General features: G+C 45.4%; 1 protein-coding gene across 1 annotated transcript in view; it reads right to left on the bottom strand.

Moving 5' to 3' along the window:
• The window catches only part of LOC144763080 (uncharacterized), a 397,233-nt gene that overhangs the window by 138,200 nt on the left and 241,903 nt on the right, over window positions 1–17,130 (bottom strand). Inside the window, exons 6-7 of the mRNA XM_078648381.1 lie at window positions 8,883–9,453; window positions 8,097–8,520 (exon numbers count right to left, since the gene is read on the bottom strand). Coding sequence (XP_078504507.1) covers window positions 8,097–8,520; window positions 8,883–9,453 — 995 coding nt within the window. The remainder of the gene's footprint in view (window positions 1–8,096; window positions 8,521–8,882; window positions 9,454–17,130) is intronic.

Here is a 17,130-nt window from a genome sequence, read left to right as displayed (position 1 = left end):
GTAAAACCGGCCGATAAAGGCGGAGCCACCGTGTTGTGGCCGCGGGATAAATATCTAAAGGAAGGGGAATCTCATGTGCAAAATCAAACCTGGTATAGGAGACTACCAATGGACCCAACCAAGGAAATTCAGTCCAAAATATCTGACCTGATTCAAATGGGATTTGACGATGGATATGTGGGAAAGAAAGAACGGGATTTTCTTCTCAAAAAATCCCCCGCATTCCATTGTTATATTTCCTTCCCAAAATACACAAAAATCCTGCCGAGCCCCCTGGACGACCAATCGTCTCAGGGTGTGACTCGTGTTTGGAACCATTATCGAAGTACGTTGATTATTTTTTGAAACCTTTTGTGAGTAATGTGAAGTCATATCTCCAAGACACCACTGACTTTTTGATCAAAATTGAGGGAATAAATTTTAACCCCTCAACTGAGATCATGGTCACGATGGATGTGACCTCGTTATATACACAAATCCCCCAAAGTGAAGCACTGGAGGTAATTGAATTATACCTAGATATGAGGGTAAGACCCCACAGGGTCCCAACTTCATTTATCCTAGAAATCGCAGAATTGACACTCAAGAAGAATTACTTTCGCTTCAATGACGAGTTTTTTGCGCAAATCAAAGGGACAGCCATGGGCTGCCCTTATGCGCCGGAGATGGCCATATTGTTCATGGCGGAATATGAGAATAAGTTCGTGGAGAACAACAATCCCTACAAAAAACATATAAAACAGTGGCTTAGGTACATCGACGACGTGTGGCTCTTGTGGCAGGGGAGCCACACTGAACTGGTAGAATTTCACCAATGGCTAAATAATAAACATCCGGACATTAAGTTTTCCATTGAACAAAGCAACTCAAAAATGACATTTCTTGATGTTGAAATAAGCTGTGCTGATGGTTGTTTAAAATCCTCTCTCTTCAGAAAGAAGACAGATAGAAACACCATCCTTCACCATCGGAGTGCCCATCCCAGAAATTTGCGAACTAATCTACCTTATGGGCAGCTTCTTCGCATTCGAAGAAACTGCTCAGAGATAGCAGATTATGATCGACATGCACAGAGATTTTGCGATTAAATGGCCAATAGGGGATACCCTACCAAATTATTGAAAAACGCACGTAAGAGGGCACGACACACACCACGTGAGTGTCTTCTCGAACGCAAAGAGAAACATGAGCTAGACAAACTTGTCTGTGTGACTACGTTTGGTCCCCATGCCCACCAGGTGCGACAAACCATACTTAAAAACTGGCACTTACTAGAAGAATTGGAATGTCCATTCCCAAGACCAATTTTTGCTTTTAAAAAAAAACGAAGCATAGGTCAACATATGGTTCGGGCAGATGTAATGATGGAAAAACCCAAACATGATCTGCTTTCGATATGGGGCATGAAACAGATAAGAGGCCACCACAGATGTGGAAATTGTGTATCGTGCGAATCAACGATTGAGGGCAGTGAATTCATTCACCGAGAGATAAGATGGAGAAACGAAAGCTTCAGTAATTGTAAAACCAAGAATGTGGTCTACGCAATTACGTGTAGTTGTGACAAACTTTATATTGGTAAAACAAACCAACAGATTAACACTCGCATCACACAACATCGATCACGGATCAAAAATAAAGTTGTGTCTGCACCCATGGTTCAACATTTCATAGAACAGGGTCATTCAGAGACTGATTTTAAATGGACGGTCATATATACAATAGGGCACACGAAAACAGTCCAGGATGTGGATGATGTTTTACTCAGAAAAGAAGCCTATCTAATACTGCGATTCAACAGCCTTCAAACTGGATTGAATTCCATGTCGGAAATCTCCAGGTTATAAATACCCTGTTTTATATTTAAAGTCAGATTTACTTGCATCCACGATGCCATGAGCAGACTACATGTCCCAGAATCCCGACAAGCATGTGACAATAAAATATCGACACCCCCACCAAACATGGCGCATTGATGGATTGCCACTGCAAGCGATGTCTGCAGACTGAACAGAGAAGACCGGGTAGGTTTCTCTCTGCTCCGAAAAATCGTGAGCTCTCTTTGAGCAACGCCGACAAGCAGTATTTAACTGAACGCTTGTAATTTCCCCCACTAACAGATTGTAAACACCTAGTGGTCCCGTGCTTTAAACCGGGAGGCTCTTCGCGAGCGAGGCGGACCGCGTAAACAAATATTCAGCGGACCCCACCCTACGCCACAAAACCAGAGGCACAGGTACCTTTTAACAATTATGGGCCACTACAACACCCGCCAACTGATATAATAAGGGTTAGTTACCAACCTTTCTTTTTGGGCAGGCACCAGTGGAAACACGGGGGCCCTCACGGACAAAGGGTGAACAGTATACAATTTTTTGAAAAGAGACAGGATCATTCGAAGGTAGGAGTGAGGAGTGTGTTTGTTTGGCATTAGGCATCAGGCTCACTTTTGGAACAAACAATTGAACCAATTCTATGCTTCCCCCTTCTATCAGATACTACGACGGGGACCTCCGTAGTAAATATTGAACCCCATCCACCGGTGACGTTTTGTATAAGGTATGCATTCACTAGTTGGAGCTATTTTATGAGGCTATCAAAAACAAAATAGGAACTGACGTCATTTTCTCCTTTGTTATTCATATTTTGCATAACCCCTGCAGGATAGAGTCATTACGCCCTGACGAGAACACGCAAAGTAAAATAGCGAGTTCGAAACCCGTCGGCCAAATGGAGACAAGTATCTAACAACTGCTACAATAATTAGCTTCTTGTGGGACTGATGTTTTGATTTATTCCCTCAGTCAAACTTGCATTATTTTGTACATCTATTGTTTTCTCCATCTGATTTTTCCCTATTTGAGTATAAAGATTCTTCTTTCTAAGGAAAGATAGTGCAATAATGAATAATGATGTTGATGCATAAATATCTGTGTTAATGTATATATGAAATTCAGATAGATGTTCTGCTTTTTATATGTAATGTTTTTTTGTACATGTTTTTGAATAAGCGTATGGTAAATGTATTTTGGTATGTCTTTTTCGTACAGATGAATTGTTGAATCTAAAAAACAAAAAGTAAAAGGGTATAAAATAAATAATACCAGACAAATTTTGAAATAAATCTTTATTTGTCACTCCAAAGAAGGAGAGTATTTTTTGTATGGCCAACACCTGTTTTTTCATAAGAACTTGCCTTAAAAAGCATTACAATTCTGGGAGGGTAATAGTCAATGATTACCAAGGAGAGATAAAAGTGGTACTGTTAAACAGTGGAGACACTGATTTACTTGTGCAACCTGGGGATCGAGTTGCTCAAATTATCATCATGCCAGTTTATGGAGGAATTGAAGGGGACTGCCCTGCCCTTTCTTACTGTACGAGGAAAGGGAGGGTTTGGCTCCACTGATAAGAATCCAGGAGCCAAAGTATGGGTTGAATCCCCCTACACCCCCACCCCCAAACCTGCTTAAATTATAACCACCAAAAAGACAACATTCTAATTGTAATTAGACCTGGAGAGGAGAAATGGGAACATTTACCTGCTGATAACTGTTATTTGCAAGTATATTAATGCTTGTTTGTTCAGGCATGTGTTGAGGGGACTGGCAGGGTCCAGTGAGGCTCATTGCCAAGGGACTCAACTGCCAGTATCAAGTAAGAACATGATTACAGCAGCCAGGGAACATGTGGACATATCTGGCACATAATGTCCTCAATATATCCCATTTCTACATGAAGAACATTAGGAACACCCTTGACGTTATCTCTACTTGCTTAGTTGCAACTCCTACTCCTGTTGAAATTCTATTACATATGTTTAATGCTGACAATGCAGATGAGGTGGGGGGAGGGGTGATGTTAGAACCCACCTCCCTGTGCATGAATATTGAAGATTTCACTCTGAGGTGACAGGAAATCTGTGGTAAAAACATGACCCATATCATAGCATTCAATATCTCTATTGCAGACGCTTGTTAACCCTTTGACCGCGGCGCAAATTCGACCTCGGTGCTGGGGAAATATTAAGTGGGCGGGGTTTGGACGGCCCCCGGCCATTCTCCGTAGATGCCCACTGTGAAGTGAGATGGCCTGGGGCCGCCCGACACATGCATGGGGTTAAAGCCCTACATGTGGTCCTGCTAAAATAGGTAAGTGTCAGCAGGTAAAGCTTAATGGTTCTATGAGTAAGAGAGCAACATTATTCAAAACAGATGCACAAAGTTCCCCTAGGGGGTAGTATTGGTATATATATGAGTGATCTACCTTCCTCTCTCCAGATGTGGTTGTATGTGGGAGTCAGGGACAAGTGTCCCTTATCGGAATTAGGGAAACCTCACACAACAGGTTGGTTTTACGGCTACTGTCATATTACCAACCGATTGTTTCGTGTCATCATCGGCTTCCTGCTCCTGCGTCAAGCCGGCGCTGCAATGCCTGACGGGTAGCACAGGGTGCTACACTTTTGTGGAGATCTTTTATTCCTGGCCGATGTTTGAGTGAGTGTAAGGGGCCCAAGTGATAAAGTAGTGAGCGTGGAGTGTGGTGAATTTAAAAAAAGTTAGTATAGTCTACTCTGGGCATTTTATTCCTGTAGCTAACTACCTTGTTAAAAATAAGAGGGGTATGGGGATTCAACCAGGCTATGTGTGGGAGACCCGTTCAACCCTCATTAGTGATCAGGTCGACATGTTTCATGCCATCACGGCAATTCATCAGGACCTAAAGTGCTCATAAACTAGAGAAAGAGCCCAAGGTGGGCCGCGGCGTTAAATGAATACAACCTGAGGGGTCAGGAACTGGAACAGGAGGAGTTCCTGTATTGTAGTCCGCCCTATGGGAAGATGGGAGAAAAACATGTAGTAATGACTATTCTCCAAGGGGTTATCATACAATCCTAGATTCAAGGTAAGAACCGCTGTTTATGCATTCACCCGGATTGTGAATAACTAGAAAAGAGGAGAGAGGTGGAGCTATGTTTGAGACTTTAGTGAGTTTTGATCGGGTATAGCATACCATGTGGGATTGCCACCATACATATTCCCGGTCGGTAGATTTAAAGAATAAATCTAGATGGCAGTTTGAGGAAATGTGTGCCGAAGGAGGGTCTCTTGCGGACTACTAGTAAGAGATTAAAAACAAATTCTTTGGACTTACCCTCAGTAGCTGTTGACGGTCCCCGCAGACTGCTTGGGTGGGACCTGTGCTATCAACTGATAATCTGGAGGGATAAGGGATGAATAGGGGATTCTAAGTGCATTTAAGCGGAGCAATGGTCTTAGCTCAAGGCAAGAAGGTTCATTGCCGAAAAAGAAAGGAAACAAACAGCCAGTCTCAATGTGATTTTACAAACCAGCCGGTGATAATAGCGGAAGTATACCGTTCAGTGTGAGCCGCAGCCCAGCTGGGAACCCAGCAGATTAATCCCGGGTCACCGCAGCACCCACAGCGCCTCCCCGGGTGGGATCCGCGGTGCCCTCAAAACGACACGCCCAAGCAGACCAACTCAACCCAACACCAGAGTCCCAGAGGTGGGTAGGTGTAAGTAGCGGGCCGCCAGTCCATAACGGCCAACGGGGATAGCTGCCGTGGCGGCCAGGGACCCGAGCACCACAGCGGCCCCGGAACTGCACTGACAGCCCAGTGGAGGGCCACTCCCCCGTATTCCCCCGGCGGCAGAAAATCCGTGGTCAGCGGACGTGGTCTGTAAGTTTGCAGCATACCTCCAAGATCTGGAGGCTGCATCCAGCTCAATAACCCCCTTACCTTGATGGCGCGAGGAAGTTACCTCTGTACCTAGGTCCGCATGACCGGCGCTGCTCGGTCGTAAAGCAGCTGGCAGTGCGAAGGGGTTCTCAACGCACTTTTATCTCGAGGTTTATGATTGTAATTGGGAGCGTGTCAGTATTGCCGGTTGCTAAGCGACACGTTTTCAGACAGGCGCAGAGGTCCAGTGTGTGGGGATGACGGCGTGTGTCTGTCATCGTATCAATCTAGGCGCCATCTTGGGGTGGGATGAAGGAGTGTTGTACTTAAAGATGAGTGGGATGGGTGCGTCTGGTGAAGCCAGATTCGCAAAGTTACTAAAGTACCATTCACACGGGTGTGGTAGCCCAATGGAGATTTATAAAAGCACCCTTTTGTCTAGAGGTTTGTAATTGTAAAAAGGGGGGGGCGTGTCAGTCTGCTAGTTGCTAAGCGCCACGTTTACAAGAAGGCGCAGTGGCCCAGTGTGTGGGGATGACGGCGTGTGTCTGTCATCATATCAGTCTGGGCGCCATCTGGGGGTGGGATGTAAAAGTGTTCCACTTGAAATTGTGTGGGATAGATGCGTCTAATACAGCCAGAGTGGCCGAGTCTCTAAATTACCGATCACACAGGTGAGGTAGCCAAGTGGAGACTTATCGAGTAAGTGTGTTCCAGGGGACGGAGTCATTTAGTCCCTCAGTGTCTAGATGCAAGCGGTGAACCCATCTCTGTTCAATTTTGAACAGGGCCTGTTGGTTTGATGAGGGATGCCACTCCAGTATTACCCAATGCATGTCCTCTGCAACATGGCTCTGTTGATTACAGTGTTCATACAGGCGGGTATGAGTCTTATGGCAGTGGATATTGCTGTTATGTTCCATGATGCGTGTCTTTACTGTGCGTGTCGTCATTCCGATATATTTCAGATCACAGGGGCACGTCAACATGTAAATGCACTTGCTGCTGTTGCAGTTTGTATGTCTGTTTAGGTGCCAAATGAATGTATCTGAGAGTTGAACAGTTTTGGTTTGGGTAGTTTGAGGGCAAACGACACAGTTGCCACAGCGGTAATGCCCCGTCACTGGGGGCAGATCCCAAAGTGTGTTTTGAGGTCGGGTACTAGTCTTTTTTGGACAGGTGTGGACCAATTGATCCTTCAAGTTGGAGGTTCTTTTGAAAGCGAAACGTGGGCGGGGGATGTCTAGATTGACCGAGTTCAGTATGCCCCAATGGGAGTTCACTGTTTTTTTGATGAAGGAGGAATTCTTCGTGTAGGATGTTACGCAAGTGATCAGATCCTCCTTCTCCTTAGTGTGAGTTTCTAGCAGGGATTCCCTGTTGTTGTTCAGGGCTCTCTTTACTGAGCGTCGCAGTAGTCTTGTTGGGTATCCCCTCTCCTGGAGTTTATGTTGTAGAAGGTTTGCTTCCTGTTGGTAGTCGGAAGTGGTGGTACAGTTCCTACGGAGCCTTAAAAATTGACCAAAAGGGATATTATCCCTCAGTGCTCTTGTGTGGTGACTGTTATAGAGCAAAAGGCTATTTCTAACGGTCTCCTTTTTGTAGAGGGTGGTTGAAATCTCCGAAGGGCCCAGTACAATGGTAAGGTCCAGGAAAGGTATAGAATGTTGAGAGATGGTTCCTGTGAATTTCAGATATGGATCTTGGTGGTTGATCCATGTGCAGAACGCGTCGCAACTGGTCCGATCGCCTTTCCAAAAAATTAGGATGTCGTCTATGTAACGACGCCATAGGGTGAGGTTCTCACGAAAGGGGTTGTGTTCTGGAGGGTAGATGGAGGTTTTTTCGAAGGCAGCCATGTAGATACAGGCTACACTCGGCGCGAAGGTAGAGCCCATAGAAGTTCCACGGATCTGATGGAACAGTTCTGATTCGTATTTGAAAAAGTTCTCTGTAAGGGCTATGTTGGCTAACTCCATGATAAAGGAGACCGGGGTGGGGGATGTCCATTCTTCCAGTCTCAGGGTGGATTCCACTGCCTCTAAGGTTGCCTGTTTGGGAATGTTTGTGTAAAGAGCTTCCACGTCCAAAGTTAGTAGGAGGTCAGCATCTGTTCTTCCGTCCACATCGTTTATCAAACGAAGGACATCCCTGGTATCCTGGAGGTAGGAGGGAATCTTTTTCACTACTGGTTGTAGGAAGACATCGCAAAACTGGGACAGGGGTTCCAAGAGGGATCCAATGCCGGAGACTATTGGTCTGCCGGGGACTGGTGAGATGCCTTTGTGGATTTTTGGAAGGGTGTAGAAGTATGGTGTTATGGGTTCCGGAGTAATAAGGAAATCGGCCTTCTTCTTAGTAATCCACTCATTGGTTTCGGCTTCAATCACCAGACTCATGATGGTGGTGGTCAGGCGCTTAGTGGGATCCACAGGTAGGGGCCTGTAATGGGTGGTGTTGGAAAGTTGCCGTCTACATTCGAGATCATAGTCACAGCGATCCTGTATGACCGTGGCGCCTCCCTTGTCTGCTTGTTTGATCACAATCGTGACATCATTACTTAATGTGTCCATGGCTTGTCTTTCAGCAGTTGACAGGTTGTTAAATTGTTTGATGTTGGGTTTCTTTTTCAAACTCGACAGGACCGCTCGCTCGAAAGTGAGTACCTCAGGGGGAACCATGCCATCCGTTGGGGTAAAGATGGAGGGTTTCTTCAGGCCGGTATCTTGGTTGGTAGGTTCAGGTTTACCGTCGAAGAAGGCTCGTAACCGTATTTTCCTAAAGAGATTCTTAATCTCAATCATCTCTTGGAAACTGTCCGGAATGGGTGTGGGGACAAATCCTAGTCCTTTTTCCAATACGCTGGTTTCCACAGGGGTCAAGGTTCTCGAGGAAAGATTGACAATTAAACTTTTCTCCCTCTGGTGGTGGAGCTCCGAGTTGCCATCATGGTTGGTGGTGCCGGTTGGTCTGACCACTGTACTCCCTTCTGTCCTCCTCTTTTTCGCCCTCTTCCTCTGCCCCAGCCTCTGCCTTGAAAAGGTGGCGGATTAAGAGGGTAGAATTGTGGTGGACCTTGTGGAAAGAAGGGATACTGCCATGGGGGTGTCATATGGGGAGGCCCCTGAAACATTGGTCCTTGATGGTATCCTTGCTGCCAATGGGGATGGTGTTGCATCCGGTTGTTCCTGGGAGCTTGTCCTCCGCTTGAGTCACTGCTTGTAGAACCTCGTCTGTTATTATCATCTGAATTGTCGTCCGAGGAGTAGTTGTTCTTTTTACTCTTGAAGTCATCCTTAAGGTAGGGGTAGACCTTCTCTTTCTCGAATTTAGAGATATCCTTCTGTAATTTGTCCGTTTTTTGCTTCAACAGGTAGTCGTGGTGATCTGCCATCTCCTGGTTGATATCAGCCAGTTTCGTGGTGAAGGAAGTCTTATTGTTTTTATTGACGGCAGCCTTCATTGTGGCCTCTATGCTTGATATTTTTTCTAACAGGGCATCTGCGAGACGTTTCGCTGTTTGGGTGACTAGGAATAGCAGATCTTTGGTGCATTTCCAAGACACTTGGCACCAGTCCGTCTTGAATTGCTTGTCTTCCAGAAAGAGTCTTGGTATGAGGTTCACGATTAGTCCACGTGGGGCTATGTTGTTTCTCAAATATTCTGTCATCATCACCCCATGTATGGTGATCCTTATCAGTTCTTTTTTCAATTCCGTGAGAGTTGCCCAATCCTCATTGGACGTGCCTGAGGTAGAGGTAGTAGGATTATTCAATAGTGGAGGAGCTGTTCTTAGGGCTTCGGCAATGGCATCCTCATCAAAACTCAGACCCGGTACATCCTCCATGGTATTCGGAGGGATGTCGGGAATATACGAGAAGGGGAGAGGGTGAAAAAAGGCCGCAGGGGGTTGTTTTTATGTGCGGTTATGTGATGGGCCAGTATAGTGAAATAGTTTTACTGTTGGTAACCTCAGAAGTCCCATGGGAGTGACCCACGCAAATCAGTAAACAACGCGGAGGGACAGGAGGGGGACAATATTTAGAGGGGTCCAGTGTGCACGTCCCATTAGACACTATTCAAAACAGATGCACAAAGTTCCCCTAGGGGGTAGTATTGGTATATATATGAGTGATCTACCTTCCTCTCTCCAGATGTGGTTGTATGTGGGAGTCAGGGACAAGTGTCCCTTATCAGAATTAGGGAAACCTCACACAACAGGTTGGTTTTACGGCTACTGTCATATTACCAACCGATTGTTTCGTGTCATCATCGGCTTCCTTCTCCTGCGTCAAGCCGGCGCTGCAATGCCTGACGGGTAGCACAGGGTGCTACACTTTTGTGGAGATCTTTTATTCCTGGCCGATGTTTGAGTGAGTGTAAGGGGCCCAAGTGATAAAGTAGTGAGCGTGGAGTGTGGTGAATTTAAAAAAAGTTAGTATAGTCTACTCTGGGCATTTTATTCCTGTAGCTAACTACCTTGTTAAAAATAAGAGGGGTATGGGGATTCAACCAGGCTATGTGTGGGAGACCCGTTCAACCCTCATTAGTGATCAGGTCGACATGTTTCATGCCATCACGGCAATTCATCAGGACCTAAAGTGCTCATAAACTAGAGAAAGAGCCCAAGGTGGGCCGCGGCGTTAAATGAATACAACCTGAGGGGTCAGGAACTGGAACAGGGGGAGTTCCTGTATTGTAGTCCGCCCTATGGGAAGATGGGAGAAAAACATGTAGTAATGACTATTCTCCAAGGGGTTATCATACAATCCTAGATTCAAGGTAAGAACCGCTGTTTATGCATTCACCCGGATTGTGAATAACTAGAAGAGAGGAGAGAGGTGGAGCTATGTTTGAGACTTTAGTGAGTTTTGATCAGGTATAGCATACCATGTGGGATTGCCACTATACATATTCCCGGTCGGTAGATTTAAAGAATAAATCTAGATAGCAGTTTGAGGAAATGTGTGCCAAAGGAGGGTCTCTTGCGGACTACTAGTAAGAGATTAAAAACAAATTCTTTGGACTTACCCTCAGTAGCTGTTGCCGGTCCCCGCAGACTGCTTGGGTGGGACCTGTGCTATCAACTGATAATCTGGAGGGATAAGGGATGAATAGGGGATTCTAAGTGCATTTAAGCGGAGCAATGGTCTTAGCTCAAGGCAAGAAGGTTCATTGCCGAAAAAGAAAGGAAACAAACAGCCTGTCTCAATGTGATTTTACAAACCAGCCGGTGATAATAGCGGAAGTATACCGTTCAGTGTGAGCCGCAGCCCAGCTGGGAACCCAGCAGATTAATCCCGGGTCACCGCAGCACCCACAGCGCCTCCCCGGGTGGGATCCGCGGTGCCCACAAAACGACACGCCCAAGCAGACCAACTCAACCCAACACCAGAGTCCCAGAGGTGGGTAGGTGTAAGTAGCGGGCCGCCAGTCCATAACGGCCCACGGGGATAGCTGCCGTGGCGGCCAGGGACCCGAGCACCACAGCGGCCCCGGAACTGCACTGACAGCCCAGTGGAGGGCCACTCCCCCGTATTCCCCCGGCGGCAGAAAATCCGTGGTCAGCGGACGTGGTCTGTAAGTTTGCAGCATACCTCCAAGATCTGGAGGCTGCATCCAGCTCAATAACCCCCTTACCTTGATGGCGCGAGGAAGTTACCTCTGTACCTAGGTCCGCATGACCGGCGCTGCTCGGTCGTAAAGCAGCTGGCAGTGCGAAGGGGTTCTCAACGCACTTTTATCTCGAGGTTTATGATTGTAATTGGGGGCGTGTCAGTATTGCCGGTTGCTAAGCGACACGTTTTCAGACAGGCGCAGAGGTCCAGTGTGTGGGGATGACGGCGTGTGTCTGTCATCGTATCAATCTAGGCGCCATCTTGGGGTGGGATGAAGGAGTGTTGTACTTAAAGATGAGTGGGATGGGTGCGTCTGGTGAAGCCAGATTCGCAAAGTTACTAAAGTACCATTCACACGGGTGTGGTAGCCCAATGGAGATTTATAAAAGCACCCTTTTGTCTAGAGGTTGGTAATTGTAAAAGGGGGGGGGGCGTGTCAGTCTGCTAGTTGCTAAGCGCCACGTTTACAAGAAGGCGCAGTGGCCCAGTGTGTGGGGATGACGGCGTGTGTCTGTCATCATATCAGTCTGCGCGCCATCTGGGGGTGGGATGTAAAAGTGTTCCACTTGAAAATGTGTGGGATAGATGTGTCTAATACAGCCAGAGTGGCCGAGTCTCTAAATTACCGATCACACAGGTGAGGTAGCCAAGTGGAGACTTATCGAGTAAGTGTGTTCCAGGGGACGGAGTCATTTAGTCCCTCAGTGTCTAGATGCAAGCGGTGAACCCATCTCTGTTCAATTTTGAACAGGGCCTGTTGGTTTGATGAGGGATGCCACTCCAGTATTACCCAATGCATGTCCTCTGCAACATGGCTCTGTTGATTACAGTGTTCATACAGGCGGGTATGAGTCTTATGGCAGCGGATATTGCTGTTATGTTCCATGATGCGTGTCTTTACTGTGCGTGTCGTCATTCCGATATATTTCAGATCACAGGGGCACGTCAACATGTAAATGCACTTGCTGCTGTTGCAGTTTGTATGTCTGTTTAGGTGCCAAATGAATGTATCTGAGAGTTGAACAGTTTTGGTTTGGGTAGTTTGAGGGCAAACGACACAGTTGCCACAGCGGTAATGCCCCGTCACTTGGGGCAGATCCCAAAGTGTGTTTTGAGGTCGGGTACTAGTCATTTTTGGACGGGTGTGGACCAATTGATCCTTCAAGTTGGAGGTTCTTTTGAAAGCGAAACGTGGGCGCGGGATGTCTAGATTGACCGAGTTCAGTATGCCCCAATGGGAGTTCACTGTTTTTTTGATGAAGGAGGAATTCTTCGTGTAGGATGTTACGCAAGTGATCAGATCCTCCTTCTCCTTAGTGTGAGTTTCTAGCAGGGATTCCCTGTTGTTGTTCAGGGCTCTCTTTGCTGAGCGTCGCAGTAGTCTTGTTGGGTATCCCCTCTCCTGGAGTTTATGTTGTAGAAGGTTTGCTTCCTGTTGGTAGTCGGAAGTGGTGGTACAGTTCCTACGGAGCCTTAAAAATTGACCAAAAGGGAGATTATCCCTCAGTGCTCTTGTGTGGTGACTGTTATAGAGCAAAAGGCTATTTATAACGGTCTCCTTTTTGTAGAGGGTGGTCGAAATCTCCGATGGGCCCAGTACAATGGTAAGGTCCAGGAAAGGTATAGAATGTTGAGAGATGGTTCCTGTGAATTTCAAATATGGATCTTGGTGGTTGATCCATGTGCAGAACGCGTCGCAACTGGTCCGATCGCCTTTCCAAAAAATTAGGATGTAGTCTATGTAACGACGCCATAGGGTGAGGTTCTCACGAAAGGGGTTGTGTTCTGGAGGGTAGATGTAGGTTTTTTCGAAGGCAGCCATGTAGATACAGGCTACACTCGGCGCGAAGGTAGATCCCATAGAAGTTCCACGGATCTGATGGAACAGTTCTGATTCGTATTTGAAAAAGTTCTCTGTAAGGGCTATGTTGGCTAACTCCATGATAAAGGAGGTGGGGGATGTCCATTCTTCCAGTCTCAGGGTGGATTCCACTGCCTCTAAGGTTGCCTGTTGGGGAATGTTCGTGTAAAGAGCTTCCACGTCCAAAGTTAGTAGGAGGTCAGCATCTGTTCTTCCGTCCGCATCATTTATCAAACGAAGGACATCCCTGGTATCCTGGAGGTGGGAGGGAATCTTTTTCACTACTGGTTGTAGGAAGACATCGCAAAACTGGGACAGGGGTTCCAAGAGGGATCCAATGCCGGAGACTATTGGTCTGCCGGGGACTGGTGTGATGCCTTTGTGGATTTTTGGAAGGGTGTAGAAGTATGGTGTTATGGGTTCCGGAGTAATAAGGAAATCGGCCTCCTTCTTAGTAATCCACTCATTGGTTTCGGCTTCAATCACCAGACTCATGATGGTGGTGGTCAGGCACTTGGTGGGATCCACAGGTAGGGGCCTGTAATGGGTGGTGTTGGAAAGTTGCCGTCTACATTCGAGATCATAGTCACAACGATCCTGTATGACCGTGGCGCCTCCCTTGTCTGCTTGTTTGATCACAATCGTGACATCATTACTTAATGTGTCCATGGCTTGTCTTTCAGCATTTGACAGGTTGTTAAATTGTTTGATGTTGGGTTTCTTTTTCAAACTCGACAGGACCGCTCGCTCGAAAGTGAGTACCTCAGGGGGAACCATGCCATCCGTTGGGGTAAAGATGGAGGGAGAGCAACATACCTTGAGTCCATTAAGGAGCCATAGTTGGTCTACCACAGTAAATAGCAATATGTCTTGTAAACACTTAGGGGGCCATTAGGATGGTGGGCGGACTTTGTTCGCCTGCCATCCCCATAAGGGCGGGGGTCCAGTGGAGGGTATTAGGATGCGCCCGCCACAGTGGCAGGCGCATCCTGCATTTTTAACATTGTGGCAGGCCGTGCTCTCAGCACGGCCGACAACAATGCTAAAAATGCATGTATGCATTTGCATCCTCAAAGCTGCAGGCACCGCGCGGTGCCTGCCGCTTTGTGTATGCAAATGCTGGGGGGTACCACAGGTACCCCCCGTGTGCACCCCCACCTCGCCTTCACTCCGGGGACCCGCAGGGGGCCTCCGAAGTGAATACCGCCTGCCTTTCCATGGCGGCATCGCTGCCATGGAAAGGCATCTGTTGCAGCACATTGTAATATGGCTGGCGGTGTCTGAAAGACAGCGCCACCATATTAAACCTTTTCCGCCATCCGCCCCGGACACCCCAGCCATGTTAATATGGCGGCGGGTCATTCTGGTGGGCCGATTGACCCCGCCAGGCCGGCGGTGGCTACCGCCAGCCTGACGGGGGCAATCCGCCCGCCTTCCTAATGGGCCCGTTAGTGTTTGTTGCTAGTTACTTTAGGCATGGTAAATTACCCAAGGGATGGCTCTTTTTGTGCGGCAATGCGTAAAACACATACATTCTAGTGAACCCGACTGGTGGACCATTAACACGATTAGGACTAATGATGTTTCCTTTGCATTCCTCTTTACATTCTCGCTATGTTAGAGACGCATTTCAGTAGTCTAAAGACTGTGATTCTGAAATTACCTTGTTAGCCAAAACTGAATATATTAGTCTAGCTAATTCCATAGAAGGCGTTCAAGGGTTAACTGGGTATAATAGTAGGATAATAAACATGTGTTCATGTTCAGTGGTAAGAATCATAAATGAAACTTCTACTGCGTTAGCTGAATTTCTATTAATTGTTCAGGAAATAAGAAAAGTCACTTTACAAAATAGAGATGCAAATTATTTTCTTTTTAAACATAACCATGGCTGTGCAGATTTTGAAGGTTTGCGCTGTTTCAATTTGTTTGACCATTTCACGTCTATCCGTTCGCATCTTAATGCACTGCATGAATTAGTCAAGGGAGTGAAGCAAGATGTGGACAAGGGATGGTGGGATTGGTTATTTGATTGGTTGCCCAACTTTGGACAATTTCGTTATATTTTAAGTGCCATTTTTATTATACTTTGTATCTTGATATCTATTTGTTGCTGTATAGGATGTGTGCCTAACTTTATATCCTTGTTTCATCCTAGAACTATGACATTTACGCATACAGGTTATGCTATTTAGTAGTCAATGGCCAAGGAGTGGAGTGTAATGCTAAAGGCATATATATAGTGTGATATCACGTGTTGACCATTGACCCCATGTTGCTTTAACTACATTTGTGAGCATGGTCTCATCTTGTGTCTGTCTGACCCTGCCTTTCAGCAGTGAACGCAGGCAGGCCCCAGGTTACTCTCTCACACAGAATTGTTTATGTTTCTCACTTCATTGAGTGGGAGAGATAAGCTGCTAGAACAGACAGTGTGAGATGCGACCTGTGCCCAAGACTGAGAAAGTGAAGAATTCTGCCAAATCTCTTATCGAGCCTGACCAGCTCCGTTGAGTGACCTCGACACAGGTATTGCAGCCAGCACTGACAGTGCATATGAAGGCAGGGGGGCTTCTAGAAGCCTCTCACCATGTTAGTAGGATAAAAAAGATGGAGACCTCTTGGCGCTTTGACAGGAACTCTTCTATGGGTGGATGCACCGCCTAGAGACCTTTCCCAGTTGAAGAGCTTCTGCCGAGACTGTCAACAGGTTCCCCAGTCGTGCTGTCAGCATGATGCAAGACAGACAGCCGGTGAATTATTCCAAGTTCTAATGACCTATTCTTGTGTACATGCAGTTATTTTCTATGCATTTATTCTTGTGTATCTACATTTACTATATGCATTTATTAAACATGTGTATTATTGCTATTTGATATATGGCAACTCACTGCAACACTTGCCAAATGAGTGGTGAGCGTTGGCTATATTGTATTGTGGTATTCTAAAGAGTGCAAAGTCGTATTTTGAAGAGTGTTTGTGTTGTGTCCTGTTGTTTTGAAGTCTTCCTCAGGTGTTCTGAACAGAAAAGCAAGAGAGGCTCTGAGCCTTAACTTTGATAAGAATCACTGACATAATATCGATGTACAACATATCGACCTACAGAAAAATCAACGCTGGAATATCGAAGGCAAAAATATTGACATCCTATCTACAACATGGTAAGTACAAAAATATCGAGAAAAATATATCAATGTTAAAAATATCGTAATTAAAAATATCGGGTTTTTTTGTAATTAAAAAAATTGTAAAATAAAGTAAATAATACTTATCAACCAAATAAACATAGTTAAAAATATTTAATAATGTTTAAAATTAATAAATAATACATATTCAATAATATAACATTAATTAATATATACATAAAATATATAATATTTACTTACTTAATAATAAGTTTTAACAATTATTTGAATAACTCAAAAAATATTTTAAAATATTATAAATGACAAATACATCTAAACATAAAACAATAACATAAATAAATAGTAAATAATTATATTTATTACATTAAAAAAATTAAATATCCTTTCTATATTTTTAAAATTATTATTATACAACATTATCAAAAATAATAATAAAAATATTAAATAGCTAAATAAAAAAAATACTATTCAAAGTCCCAAAAAAACTACAATAATGATAACATTGGGTGCTACAGTAGGAAAAGCGTTGGATAGCGTAGAGATAAAAATTACTATTCCAACTCCAGAGGGTGCTACAGTAGGGAAAGCTTTGGATAGGGTAGGGGTAAAAATTACTATTCCATCTCCAGATGGTGGAACAGTAGGGAAACGTTGGATAGCTTAAGGGTATACATTACTATTCCAACTCCAGAGGCTGTAACAGTCGGGAAAGCGTTGGATAGCGTAGGGGTAAAAATTACTATTCCAACTCCAAAGGGTGGAACAGTAGTAAAGCGTTGCATAGCGTAGGGGTAAAAAA

Source organism: Lissotriton helveticus, chromosome 6, assembly GCF_964261635.1.
Source record: "Lissotriton helveticus chromosome 6, aLisHel1.1, whole genome shotgun sequence".
In the NCBI taxonomy this organism is placed as follows: domain Eukaryota; kingdom Metazoa; phylum Chordata; class Amphibia; order Caudata; family Salamandridae; genus Lissotriton; species Lissotriton helveticus.
The sequence above is the reverse complement of the archived record's forward strand: the minus strand, read 5'-3'. Positions and strand labels throughout refer to the sequence as shown.